General features: G+C 37.0%; 1 protein-coding gene across 7 annotated transcripts in view; it reads left to right on the plus strand.

Moving 5' to 3' along the window:
* LOC105465606 (A-kinase anchoring protein 7) overlaps positions 1-14,102 on the plus strand; it is a 158,090-nt gene that overhangs the window by 10,866 nt on the left and 133,122 nt on the right. For all 7 annotated transcript variants that reach the window (XR_011623360.1, XR_977639.3, XM_011714136.3 and 4 more), the window contains exon 3: positions 8,141-8,280. Coding sequence is in view for 5 of the 7 variants with exons in the window: in XM_011714136.3 (XP_011712438.2) it covers positions 8,141-8,280 (140 nt within the window). In the remaining 2 variants the exon portion in view is untranslated. The remainder of the gene's footprint in view (positions 1-8,140; positions 8,281-14,102) is intronic.

The raw sequence follows: 14,102 nt of genomic DNA on the forward strand, positions 1-14,102 counted from the left end.
ATATAGAAGATAGTATTCTAAGTCATATAGCTAAGGAATTTTAGGACTGGTTACTTCGAAGATTTTAGCTGCCTAAATAACAAGAAAAAATAAAATATCAAAACAAATCTAATTAATTCTCAACCGTTTAGCTAAGAGTAAGTGTGAAAACAATGAACCCACAATAACAGATGGATGACTTAATTTTCCTCATCATTCATTTCTTTGTAGTTTTTGAGGGAATAAATAGAACTTGAGAAAAAATTAAATAATTTACATAAAATGACATGTGGTGCTTCAGTTAAAAAAACAAATACACATATCAGAGAGTTACAGGCTTGTCAGCAAGACCAGATTCATTACAACACATTCAAATGGCTACTGAAATCATTATGAAAATTAACAAGTGGAATAAATTAAATTTATAAGATGGGTTTATGAGCTGTACTCCAACTGATGACTTTTTTGCTAACCAATGAAGTTACTCTAAATAATCCAGTTGAAAGGTCCTGGGCATGTGGCCAAATTTTTCTACATTTTGTTCTATGGCCATTGATTTTTGAAATTCTAATTGGTAAACTAGATGATTACATAAATATTTTGTTCCTTATATTTTCATATGAAACTAAAAGTAAAGAATAATATCCAGTTGTATTTTAGAACGTACATTATGATTTCAAAGTGGTAAATAAAATGGAGTTTAGTAATGAAAAGCACACGGATTTTATACTTTGGCCACATATAAATAAACTTTACAGATAAAATCAGAGACGTTATGCAAACAAGAGAGAAGAGATATTGGGGCCAGGCATGGTGGCTCACACCTGTAATCTCAGCACTTTGGGAGGCTGAGGAGGGCAGATCACTTGAGGTCAGGAGTTCAAGACCAGCCTAGCCAACATGTGAAACCCCGTGTCTACTAAAAATACAAAGGTTAGCCGGGCATGGTGGTGCATGCTTGTAGTTCCAGCTATTCAGGGGGCTGAAGCATGAGAATCGCTTGAACCTGGGAGGTGGAGGTTGCAATGAGCTGAGATCGTACCACTTGCACTGTAGCCTGGGCAACAAAGTGAGACTCCATCTCAAAAAAAAAGAGAGAGAGAGATTGGGCTTAGTGTGTATCAAGTGTCTGATAAATCAGCAGGGCTCACAGAATTAAGAAAAGTGTATTACAAGGGTCAGTAAAACTGTACTATAGCAATAAATACAGGATTCCTTTTTTCCCCCATCTGTCATTTGGTATTTTAAAACTACACATAGTCTGTGATGCCTAACAAGAAAATTTTAGATTATCCAGTTCAAAGGAAAGTTAAATAGTTATTGGTAAAATTATAGAAAACTAAATACATTTAGACAAACCATGTCCTACTTAATTTTTACCTGAAAGTATTCTGGGTTGTGGTTTTACACTATGTCATTCTCCTGATACCAGAATAGTTAGAGTTGTTATATGTTATAACCATTACCTTGAGAGATTATGATTTTTTTTCCCTTCAAAATGGATTTATAGGATGTTTGAAATGGCAAAAATAAGTTGCTGCAGACAGGAAGACAGTTTAGCGTTAAATAGATAAGGTAGAAAACATGATAAAATGCTGGAAGTGTCAGTGGTCTTTTAAATATTGTGTTAATTCTGTCCCCCTCTTTAGTATTGTTCATATTGGAGTGTGAGTAAAATACAGAAAAAAATGATTATATGTTTTATCTTCACAGTAAGGAATGTACTATACATGGCCACTCAATAAATAGTGTATGCAAAAAATGGAAATCAAAATTTCATAAAACAATACTTATACTTACTGTGAGCAATATACTATCTATATGACTACATCCCATTCCATTCCATTCCATTCCATTCTTTAAAAAGTGCTCTTTATTGGCTGGATGTGGTGGCTCACACCTGTAATCCCAGCACTTTGGGAGGCTGAGAAGGGTGGATTACCTGAGGTCAGGAATTCGAGACCAGCCTAGCCCATAGGGTGAAAACCTGTCTCTCCTATAGTCCCAGCTACTCGGGAGGCTGAGGCAGGAGAATGGCGTAAACCCGGGAGGCCGAGCTTGCAGTGAGCTGAGATCCGGCCACTGCACTACAGCCTGGGCGACAGAGCGAGACTCCGTCTCAAAAAAAAAAAAAAAAAAAATAGCTGGTCATGGTGGTGGGTGCCTGTAATCCCAGTTACTCGGGAGGCTGAGGCAGGAGAATCGCTTGAACTCAGGAGGCAGAGGTTGCAGTGAACAGAGATTGCTCCATTGTACTCCAGCCTGGGCAACAAGAGCAAAACCCTGCCTCAAAAAAAAAAGAAAAAAAATAGTGTTCTTTATTATCTTCTAAGTTGATTCGATAACCCACTTGCAATTGATGCTTGCAATTTAGGTTGATGCTTGCAATTTAGGAAAAATAACCTAGACCGTATATTTCTGATTCTCAGTCTTGAATCTATTATTTAATATCACCATGAATTGTCCTAATTAGTACAAGTGTTAACAGTTAGTACCTTTACCACAAATCACAGAAAGCTAGAACTGGAAGAGACACCTGAGAGAGACTGTCTAAATGTTCCTTCCTTTTTTTTTTTTTTAATGTTGCATTGTAGAAACTTTCAAACATATTTTAGAGAAAATAGGACAAGCCTCATGTATTCATTACCTCTTCCTTACTGGATTATTTTGAGGTAGATCCCAGACATATTACTTTATCTGTAAATACTTTAGTATGTTTCTTTAAAAGGTAAAGAATCTTAAAAAAAAATTCAAAATATTCTTACTATACCAAAAAAATGGTAATTCCTAATGTCATCAAATAACCAATCTCTGATTATGTCATAATTTAAAAAAATCTGGATTATTTGAATTAGTTACCAAAATCTATGCACTGTATTTAATTGATACAGCTCTTGAGTCTCTTTTCATGTATACATCTCCTTTTTTGGGTACGTGTATGCGTGCGTGTATTGTTGAAGAAATCAGGTTGTGTAGAAGTTTTGATATTCTGGTCATTTAACATTTTTCTCTGTCTCTTATACTTCTGGTAAACTGGTAGTTAGATCAAGAGGCTTAATGAAGTTTGTGACATTTGCAATAATGCTCCAAAGATAGAATTTTTTGTTTCTTTTTGAGAGACAGGGCCTCACCCTGTCATCCACACTGGAGTACAGTGACATGATCATAGCTCACAGTAACCTCGAACTCCTGGGCTCAAGTGATTCTCCCACCTCAAGTAGCTGGGACTACAGGTGCATACCACAATGCCTGGTTAATTTCTAAATTTTTTGTAGAGATGAGGTCTTGCTGTGTTTCCCAGGCTGGTTTTAAATTCCTTGCCTTGGCCGGGCGCGGTGGCTCAAGCCTGTAATCCCAGCACTTTGGGAGGCCGAGGCGGGCGGATCACAAGGTCAGGAGATCGAGACCACAGTGAAACCCCGTCTCTACTAAAAATACAAAAAATTAGCCGGGCGCGGTGGCGGGCGCCTGTAGTCCCAGCTACTCAGGAGGCTGAGGCAGGAGAATGGCGGGAACCCGGGAGGCGGAGCTTGCAGTGAGCCGAGATCGCGCCACTGCACTCCAGCCTGGGCAACAGCGTGAGACTCCGTCTCAAAAAAAAAAAAAAAAAAAAAAAAAAAAAAAAATAAATAAATAAATAAATTCCTTGCCTTTAGTGGTCCTCCCACCTAGGCCTCTCAAAGTGCTAAGAGTACAGGCATGAGCCACTGTGCCTGGCCAAAGATAGTATTTTAAATTTCCTATAGTGTGACATCAATAGGCAAATAATGTTTGCTTGTCTTGCCTTTTTGTGATGTTAAGATTGATCAGTGGCTTCAGGTCTTATTACTCTAAAGTATCTATTGTTAAAGTTCCCCATCAACCTTCCATCTAATGGATCATCCATTGATGGTCGTTGGGTTGATCTGTTACTTTGTTAAGCATTTTGAAATGGTGATATTCTAACTCTATCTTTTTGCATTAATTAGCTTGAAATTTCTATAAAGAACTTTATCTTAACTAGCTATTTAATTTCCTAAATGACTATTTGGTTATAAGGAAAGATGGAATAAATGCTTGACTTTTTTCCGTTATCATCAGATATTTAGAATCATGGTTCTCTAGACTCCTCTAAAGGTGACCTGTGAGTTTTTGGCTTTAATTTTTTTAGTATCATTAAGAATGGATGGATTTAAGTATATTTGATGTATTTAACGCCACTGAAGTTTATTCTATTTGGTGCCCACATTGTCCCATCTTTGGCCAATGGGAAGACGTTTAAATTGACTTTAGAGATCTTCTCATATGATCCCAGGAGTCTTTTGAATTTCCACAACTCTCATACATTGTATGCTCCAGACCTGGAATCAGCTCTTTTTCCAAGGATTGGTAATATTTTTAAGTTCTCAGATAAACCCATTAAGTAACTTAATTAAAAGATGCTTGTTGGAAATCTGGTCTTAAGGTCATTGGCCTTTTCACTATCCAGTGCTGCCTCTATAGATTGAAACACACAGTACTAGTCATCTTCTCAACTGTGCTGTTCCCCCTTCTATCTTTTGTAGAGTGTTTTTTTCCCAGCACAGGTTGATAGCTGCCAGATTCACCATCCCAGCATCCTGTGTTGCTTGGGGTTAGCCCTGTGTGGTGATTTGGACAATGAAATACAAGGGACAGACACTAGGAACTTATTTAGAATTGATTTGTAATTTTACCTTAAAAAAGGGGATCTTGCTTTTGAAATTCATTTATTTTTTTAAATTAATTTATTTTTTTTGAGGGGGAGTCTTGCTCTGTTGCCCAGGCTGGAGTGCTGGGGAGTGCAGTGGCATGATCTGGGCTCACTGCAAGCTCCGCCTCCCAGGTTCACGCCATTCTCCTGCCTCAGCCTCCCAAGTAGCTGGGACCACAGGTGCCCGCCACTACGCCCGGCTAAATTTTTGTATTTTTTAGTAGAGACGGGGTTTCACTGTGTTAGCCAGGATGGTCTCGATCTCCTGACCTCGTGATCTGCCCGCCTCAGCCTCCCAGAGTGCTGGGATTACAGGCGTCAGCCTCTGCGCCCAGCCTGAAATTTATTTTTCAACATTATATTTAGTTAAAAAAACTGTTTAGGGATGGGTGTGGTTGCTCATGCCTGTAATCCCAGCATGTTAGGAGGCCAAGGTGGGAGGATTGCTTGAGTCCAGTAGTTTAAGACCAGCCTGGGCAACATAGTGAGACCCCCACCTCTATAAAAAATGAAAAATTAATGAGCTATGGTGGTACATACCTGTAGTCCCAGGTGCTTGGAGAGGCTGAGGTGGAAGGATCACTTGAGCCCCAGGAGTTCAAGGTTACAGTGAGCTATGATTGCATCACTACACTCCAGCCTGGGTGACAGAGTGAGATCCTGTCTCAAAACAAAACAAAAAAACAACAAAAAAAGAACTGTTCAGGACAGCTCTTCATTTTCCATACTTATAGAAGGTGCAAGTGGTCTGGATGAGTAAAAACAATGGAGAGTTTATAAATAATCTGTTTCTTTTTGGAGTTTCCTAAATGTTCTTTAGCAGATATAGATTTATCTTCCTAATTATGTTTAGTTCTGGGTATTATCTAATACTTATAATAGCTAATAATAGTGTTTACTTTGTATCCGGAAGTGGTCTAAATGTTTTTATGTATTAACTCACTCAATCCTCACAAAGATCCTATGAAGTAGCTATTATTATTATTCTAAAATTACACAGGGAAACTGAGTAAAGAGAGTTTGTGTGCTCGTCTAAAATCACACAGTCACACAGCTAGTATGTGGGAGAGCCAGGATTCTAACCCAGGTGCTCTGGTTCCAACTATATTAAAATTGGCTTTCATTTTCAGAGTACTAATTTATTAACAATAGGTGGTGGTGGGCTAGAAATGTATTTAGAAGTGGATTTAAAATATATGTGTTCTTCATTAGCGTATTTTGTAGCTTCTGTTCAAAATTAGTATATTCATATTACCACAGTTAGATATAGGACTTTTTTTTCGATGTATAAAATTGCAGGCAATCCAACGATATATTGATTTGATTTACCGTATTAAAACTCTTATGTAAGAAATAAAACCCAATGGCATCATGAATGAGACAATTCACATAATTCTTGCAACACAGATAAAAATGCTACAAACTAATTTCTTAGTAATGAAATCTATAAAGTTCTGGCAAGCTTACATGTGTAAAAGAAGCTGATAATAATTTATATTTTAAATGTGTATCCTCTAACCATGAAGAGCCATCATTAGCCACATTAATCATTAGACATATTGTTGAGAGATATAGTGATGAAATAGATGCACAAACACACCAGATAATTTTGCCTTAATTCATAATGATATGGTCAGATATATAGCCCAGGCCACCTTGCTCTTGGTTTACCCCATTTTTAGGTCTTACAAATATATGTTGTGGAAAGAAAACACATCTATTCCTACACATCCTTAGCTTTTTAATTTTAAACATGCTGTACTATTTTTCTTAGAAATTAGCATTAAAATACTCTTTGAGACATTAACTTAAAATTGTTTACTATTAATACCTCAAAGATAAACAGAATAAGAACAATTATTTTTGCTCAGTGGTTTCATGTGTAATATTAACTAGTTGTGCAGAACTTCAGTAGAGAAGCAGTTTGATACAGTAGCAAAGTTTTTCTGCTTTTCTGTTTTATCATGCATAAAATAAGGAATTTAGTTAAAGCAGAGTTGCATATGCACACAGGCATGGGGCTGTGGGTTAAGCCCAGACTTCTTTTCACAGTCCTTCTTAAGGGGTTGTGTGCAGGTGGTTACTGTGGTCTATTAGAGTTGATCCCAAAGATAAAACCAACCGAATAGGATTGAATGTAAGGTAAAGTGGTTCTTCCCTTCCTTTTTCAAAATAACACCTCAGAAAATATATTTGAATTTTCACAAAGTCTCTGTGAGGTACTCTATTTTGTTTTGTTTTGTTTTTTTTTGGAGACAGAGTCTCACTCTGTTGTCCAGGCTGGAGTGCAGTGGTATGGTCTTGGATCACTGCAACCTCTGCCTCCTGGGTTCTAGCGATTCTTGTGCCTCACCCTCCTAAGTAGCTGAGACTACAGGCATGTGCTACAATGCCCAGCTAATTTTTGTCTTTTTAGAGATGAGGTTTCACCTTATTGGCCAGGCTGGTCTCACACTCCTGACCTCAAGTGATCTTCCCACTTCAGCCTCCCAAAGTGCTGGGATTACAGGCGTGAGCCACCATGTCCTGCAGAGGAACTCTATTTTGAGCAATGAACTACTATTCAAGAAGACATGGCTTGGAAGCTCAATTAATGGATTGTAGTTTTGCATGTATATGGAAGCCCTGATAGAATCTGTTAAAAAAAAAAAAAGATGATGGCATTTCACACAGATTTAGTAATTATTTCTGGGAGCATGCTTCATAATTAGAATTGTTAGATGTTGTAAATGAATCTTACAAGGATTACTTTAAAAAGTGGTATTGTAAATGCTTCTCAAATTACCTTTTGTTAAGGATCAGTTTTTAAAAAAAATTTCCTGTTTGCTGCCAATGGATACTTTTGTAAAATACAATAAAAGTGAATTATTAGAAAATGAAATAAAAGAAAAGACCTACAAAGTAGAAATCAAATTTCAGCAGACCAAATTATTCCGCCCCATTGCTATGGAAGTTTCCAAAGCATTCTCTTAATTTTTGCAACAAATAGTTTATAGCGTGACAGTGGCCACAGACCAAAACTTTGTGTGACAGTGGGGTTATGCCCTAGAAGTTACATATATACCTGCACGGGATGGTTGAAAAATGATCTTTCTTAGTGTTATGAACATTGTGGTGCCGGGAGCTGTGCTTCAGATCAGAAGTCAGCTCACTAAGGCCCTCAGGCCAAATCTGGTTAACCACCCTGCTTTGAAAATAAAGCAGGAACACAACCTGTACCCACTCATTTATGTTTTGTCTACAGCAGAGTTGAGTAGTTGATGGCAGAGACTATGTCATCTGCAATGCCTAAACTATTTACTGAGGTCCTTTACAGAAATGTTTGCAAACTCCTGCTTTAGATTTGAAAATGACACTTATGAATGATTGCTACTTATATATTGCTTTTTTTCTGACTGTATTATCTTTGTTTAAATGTATTAGACGTATTGTTTGACTTTTTTCCTCTAGTCACTGATGAACCTCAAATAAATTTGAAGAGAAGTCAAGAAAATGAATGGATCAAGAGTGATCAAGTAAAGAAGAGGAAAAAAAAGCAAAAAGATTATCAACCCAACTATTTCCTATCCATTCCAATCACCAACAAAGAGGTGCTATTTTTTTAAAAAATTATTTTTACTGTGAAATTTTATTCTAAATTTAAAGTATACTAAATGCTTATGAACCCACTTGCTCTCAGCTTCTAAGAGTCTTTGGTGGCATTTTGGCAGGACTGTACAGACAATATTTCTATTTAAGTAATAGAAATGTATTTAAACAACAAGTTTGGAAAATATTATTTATTTTTCTGAGACAGGGTCTTGCTCTGGCACCCAGGCTGGAGTGCAGTGGCACAGTCATAGCTCCCTGCAGCCTTGAACTCCTGGACTCAAGCAATCTTTCCACCTCAGCCTCCAAAAATATTTAGACAATCATATTTAAACAGTAATTTTGCAAAACCCACTGGAAAAAGTGTTGCCAGATGGCATGTCAAGGTCATTTGCAAGTGTTTGTTCATTTTATCTGAGGGACCCTTTGGAAGTAGGGAGCAGTGACCAGTTGAGAAAAGAGGATTCTGAGATCTCTGTTGGGAAAGTAAACTGGGGTTTCTTGCTGCTTAATCTTGTTTATGATAGTGATTATTTCAACATAGTTTCTTTAAAAAATTACTCAGTGTTGTAACAACTTAATATTGCACCATTAAACTTGGTAGAAATCTATTAAAATCTGAAAAATTAATATAATAAATAATAGGAAATGGAACCAGCCCGTTAGCTCCTTGAGAAACCCCTGAGAGAGAAAACTACTGCATCTCATTACAGCTACTGAAGCAGTGAGGTAGGAATTACAATGCCGCAGGAAAGAACACCTCACTTAAAAGACTGACTGTTTGTACCCCTTGGCCCAACCTAAGAGCCAGATTTGAATTTCTGTTTGTGGGTTATAATCTCTTTGACCAGGCACATTTTCAGGTTGCCTTTCCCCTTGTTTGACTAGAATGTCTCTAGGGAGTGCTAGCAAATTGTTAAAAATCAAATCAAAATTAAAATGAAAGAAAGAAATATCAAAAGAAAAAATAAATTATGTTGTATCATTCTAGGAAATACCTAGTCTGTGAGACACAGTTTAGCCGGGGAGAAAATATACATAACAAGAGAAGAGTTACCTAGCCATAGAAGATCTTAGATTTGATGTAGTGAAGAATCATATTCTGATTTTACTGACACACATGTGATTCCTTTCGTTGAGGAATACTTCTTAAAAGTCCTAATGAGAGCCAGGTGTGGTGGCTCATGCCTGTAATCTCAGCACTTTGGGAAGCTGAGGTGGGTGGATCTCTCGAGCCCAGGAGTTTGAGACCAGCCTGGTTAACATGGCAAAACCCTGTCTTTGTTAAAAATACGAAAATTAGCCAGGCATTGTGGCTTGCACCTGTGGTCCTAGCTACTTGGGAGGCTGAGGTGGGAGGATTGCTTGAGTCCAGGAGGCAGAGGTTGCAGTGAGCCAAGACTGCGCCACTGCACTCCAGCCTGGGTGACAGAGCTAGACTGTATCTCAAAAAAAAAAAAAAAAAAAAAAAAAAAAAAAAAAAAATTAAAAGTCCTAGTGAAATAGTCCTTAAAAGTGTTTAGGCAATACAAAGTTAGTGTAATCAGCAATTATGCATTATATTAAAATACTTGCAAGTTGTTTAGTTTGAAAGTTAGGATTACGTATACCTATGGGGATTAGAAGAGCTCAGGGAGTGAGAGGTGCTGCTACTTTCATGAGCAGCCAGACAGAAGCCAGGTCCTAAGGACACTGAATGTCAGACAGTTGAAGTGACTTCCCTATGGACATGTGATTTGTGATTGGAAGAGAATCCAGGTTCTGTATTTTGATTTGACAGAGTCTCTCAGTCTAGATGTTCGATGAACACCTCTGAGTGTCACTTTCCCTAGGCCGCTCATTTTCTGCTTCTCCCTTCACCTGTATTCCTTGCTCCTAGGGGAGACTGAGCAGCATCTCTGCATCACCCCCATGTCTGCCCTCTCTCCCCTCCTAGCTGTGTTATGGCTTCTTACCGCTTCCGGAGAAGACTGCTGGGATGATGTGCTGATGGGATAGGGAACGTGGGGAAGGGGATTGAAAGGACGGAGGAGAGAAAAATTCTTTCCTTCCACCACTAACTTCTAGGCTTTGCATCACAAAAGTGAAGGGAGAAAGGGGATGAGAGTCCTGTCCGCAGCTTTGAGTTTTCATCCTTTAACCTGCTGTAGCCTTTGTTTCTGCCTCTCTACCCCTGTAAGGTTGTGTAAATGCTGGAAAGACTGCAGGCTTTGGGTCTGACAGACTTGTTAGTACCAACTGAGTCACAGACTCCGCTGCATGTGTAGGTCAGGTTACCAACATTTTTCAAGTTTCAGTTTGTTCAGGTGTAAAATGAGGTGGGTGATAATACCTCCTTCAGATGACTGTTTTCTAAACCCAAATCTAGCCATGTCACCAGCCTGCTTATATACTTCAGGATTTTCCCATTGATAGGATAAAGACAAACTCTTTTCCATGTTCTCTGAGGTTTTGTCTGTTCTGTCCTCTCCCCTTCAGCCCTTGCTTTTTCTGCCCGAGCTCTTCTAGCCTTCCTTGGGCTTGCCAGGTTCCCTCAGCCCCAGGGAAAGCCTTCTCTGGCTGGAGTTTTCTCCTTGCTCCTCTTGGTTTTGTTAATGCCAGAATCTCAGCTCAAACCTCTCTACCCATGACCACCTCGTCTAGGTCAACTATCCCTTTCCTTGCCCCATTCCTGTCAGCTAAAGGCTTTCACAGCTTTCTGTGTGTCATTTGTCATCCTTGCAACTTGACACTTGTCTTCCTCGCAAGGTTTTTAGTGAATGCCCATACCTAGACTGGTGTTTGTTCAAGAGTAGGTGCACACACATACGCGCACTCTCTCGCTCTCGCTCTTTCTCTCTCTGCTGTTGTTTCATTGCAAATGCGTATTTCTGTCATTCCAAGTTATAACCAGAACACTTAAATATAATAAATGCAATGTAATGGTGGTTTCATAATACAGGTTCAACAGCAGTTTACTGGTTTTGGAGGAGGTAGGGTAACTTAGAGGGAAATGCAGGTTTCAAGTGACCTTGAAACCAAATAATTTAATGTTTCCCTTTCAAGAGACTTATTTGTAGTTAACCACTTAGAAAGCTTACATACAAATATGGGGAAGAGATGTAGGAATCAGGCAAGATTAGGAGTTATATTTTATATCTTCTGCATGAGCACATTTTTGTTTGCAAAGTGTTTAATGTTAATTTTCTTTTTAAATTACTTATGAGCTTTTAAAAGTGGGAAGGCTTGGGAAAAAAGTAGCATTTATAACATTGTTTCAATGGAAGACTGTATTCCAAGTTCCAATTAAGTGACCTGCAAACAAGCTTTTGGAAGCTAGCGTATTCACAATGAGTTGCTCTACTTTTGGCCTCTACATGTTGGCATCTAGTTTTAAAGAAAAAAGTATTCAAAATTCCACTGGTCTTTGATTTAAAACACATTCTTAGAAGTTTGGAATTCTTTATTAGTGGAAAATCTTGATTTCATATTTTAAGCAAATAGAATTGGAAAATGGATTAGGATGGCTGCATAAAAAATCCTAATTGGAAGTATATGAAAGTATGTGTTTCCATTAACTTTCAATTGCATGTTAGTTTAAAAAGAAAAGAAGAAAACATTCCGATGGGGGTATAGTAAATCCTAAATGTCTCTTAAATGACTAGAATTGTTTAATTAATTCTAGCTAGATTTACCCATATATTGGTTTTATATGCCTTCTTTTGAGAGGTAGTAAGAATCAACATTGAAAAAATCAAGGAACAGTCAGAAGCTGATTGAAATTAGGAGTATATTAATTTTTTGACATGTTTTAAAAATATACTAATGAAAGAAAAAGGTTTTCTTCAGCAGCTTTCTTTCTTTCTTTCTTTCTTTCTTTCTTTCTTTCTTTCTTTCTTTCTTTCTTTCTTTCTTTCTTTCTTTCTTTCTTTGTTTTTAAAATATACTAATGGAAGAAAAGAGTTTTCTTCAGAGGTTTATCCCTCCCTCTCTCCCTCCCTCCCTCCCTCCTTCCCTCCCTCCCTCCCTTCCTTCCTTCTTTCCTTCCTTCCTTCCTTTTTTCTTTTCTTTCTTTGTTTCTGTTTTTTTTTTTTTTTTTTTTTGAATAGAGATGAGGTCTCACTATGTTGCCCAGGCTGGTCTTAATCTCCTGGGCTCAAGTGATCCTTCCTTCTCAGCTTCCCAAAATGTTGGGATTACAGGTGTGAGCCACCATGCCCAGCCTCTTCAGGGATTTTAAAAGGCATTTGTTACATGTAATTCTGTATTTCATAATTTTGCAATGTGAAAATTACTGGTCTTAGGAAAATATGGACATTGATTAGTGCATTCAGTTCTTTTCTGGAAAATAATAGTAAAAGTGTTTGATGTCATCATGGGTATGTTAGGCACATACCACTGGTAGATACAGAACATTATTTATTTGAGGATGATTTTTTTTACTTTTACTCCAATGATTGCTATATCATCAGTTTTTCAAGTTCTTTCTATAGTTGTGGACAAGCAGAAAAAATTAAGAAAAATTAGGTAGCAAATTAGTGTGATAATTCTAATAAATCTTAATGAGGCAACAAATTTGGGAACAATATGTGTATCAATAACAGCTTAGGAAAATTCCAAGAACAATATCAAAAGATGAGGTTAAAGACATTTTCCCCAGACTGTAACTCTTCTCTCTCATGTAGAGGCATGCTGACTTTAAGACTTTGCCTTTGAACTCATATATGATTTGATTAAATTAGAAAGTTTAAAAGATATGAAAACAGATTTTTTAATTGCATCATTTTTAGGCATATGGAATATGACAGTGGTGATATTTAGCAGATGAATATCAGCTTTTATTCTCTTAACTTGAATTAATGAATGAAATATTTAAGATTTAAGTAAAGTTTTTATTTTTACAAGTTTCTTTCACTGTCTTATTGGAATTTGACTTTATAGTATTAGGTTTTAAAAATGTGCTTTGTGCAGCACTGCCAATGGCTGGGGATTATGGTGAGAGATAAGCTTTAATGACCTTATAGAATTTTAAATAATGGCTGTAAAAATTAGTTTCCTTTGGCCTTTGATGTCATTGGTATTTTTAAAATATGACATATAAAGAAGTCTCTAAAGTGTTTTTCTTTTACTTTTAAAGAATGTAATTAAGAATAAAATGCATGAAAAATATAGTTATATCAAGGAATACATAAATCTGGAGAATCAAAGCATTGTTAGAAATATATTGCTTGAAGATTAACCTTAAAATTTTCATAAGTTTGAGGCTAATCATGCATAAGTACTATGTGACTTGAGAAAAATAATAGTCTTTAAAGTATTTTACAGTTTTTACTTATAGTTTTATATGCTACTGGATAAATCAAAGATACTAATGGTCTAAAACTATTTTACCATGTGGGACATTTCACCAGAATGTGGAATATATGGATGAATGGAATTTTGAACATTGCCCTAAATTTACATATAATTAATATTTAACTTAGAATGAAGACTAAGTTAGTATGAAAATGCAAATATTCTACCTACTAGGTGCAAGTAGCAATCCCCTATCCAATTATGACAACCAGAAATGTCTCTAGGTATTGCCAAATGTCCTCTGGGAGGCAAAATTGTGCTGGTAGAAAACCACTGATTCGAATAATATTGGCGCTGTTGTGTACTTTATATATTTGGCAAATGGTGAAGAGCTTCCAAAGTACTTTCATATAGCTTTTCTAATATGATCTTTAATGCAACTCTGTAAGTTTGGCAATGCCAGAATTCAACTTTAAAATAATTGTGGAGTCATGTGGACTTACACTAAAGGCTTTTTTTTGAGGGCAAGTGTGTTCTGCTACATAGTGTC

Source organism: Macaca nemestrina, chromosome 5 (assembly GCF_043159975.1).
Source record: "Macaca nemestrina isolate mMacNem1 chromosome 5, mMacNem.hap1, whole genome shotgun sequence".
NCBI lineage: Eukaryota > Metazoa > Chordata > Mammalia > Primates > Cercopithecidae > Macaca > Macaca nemestrina.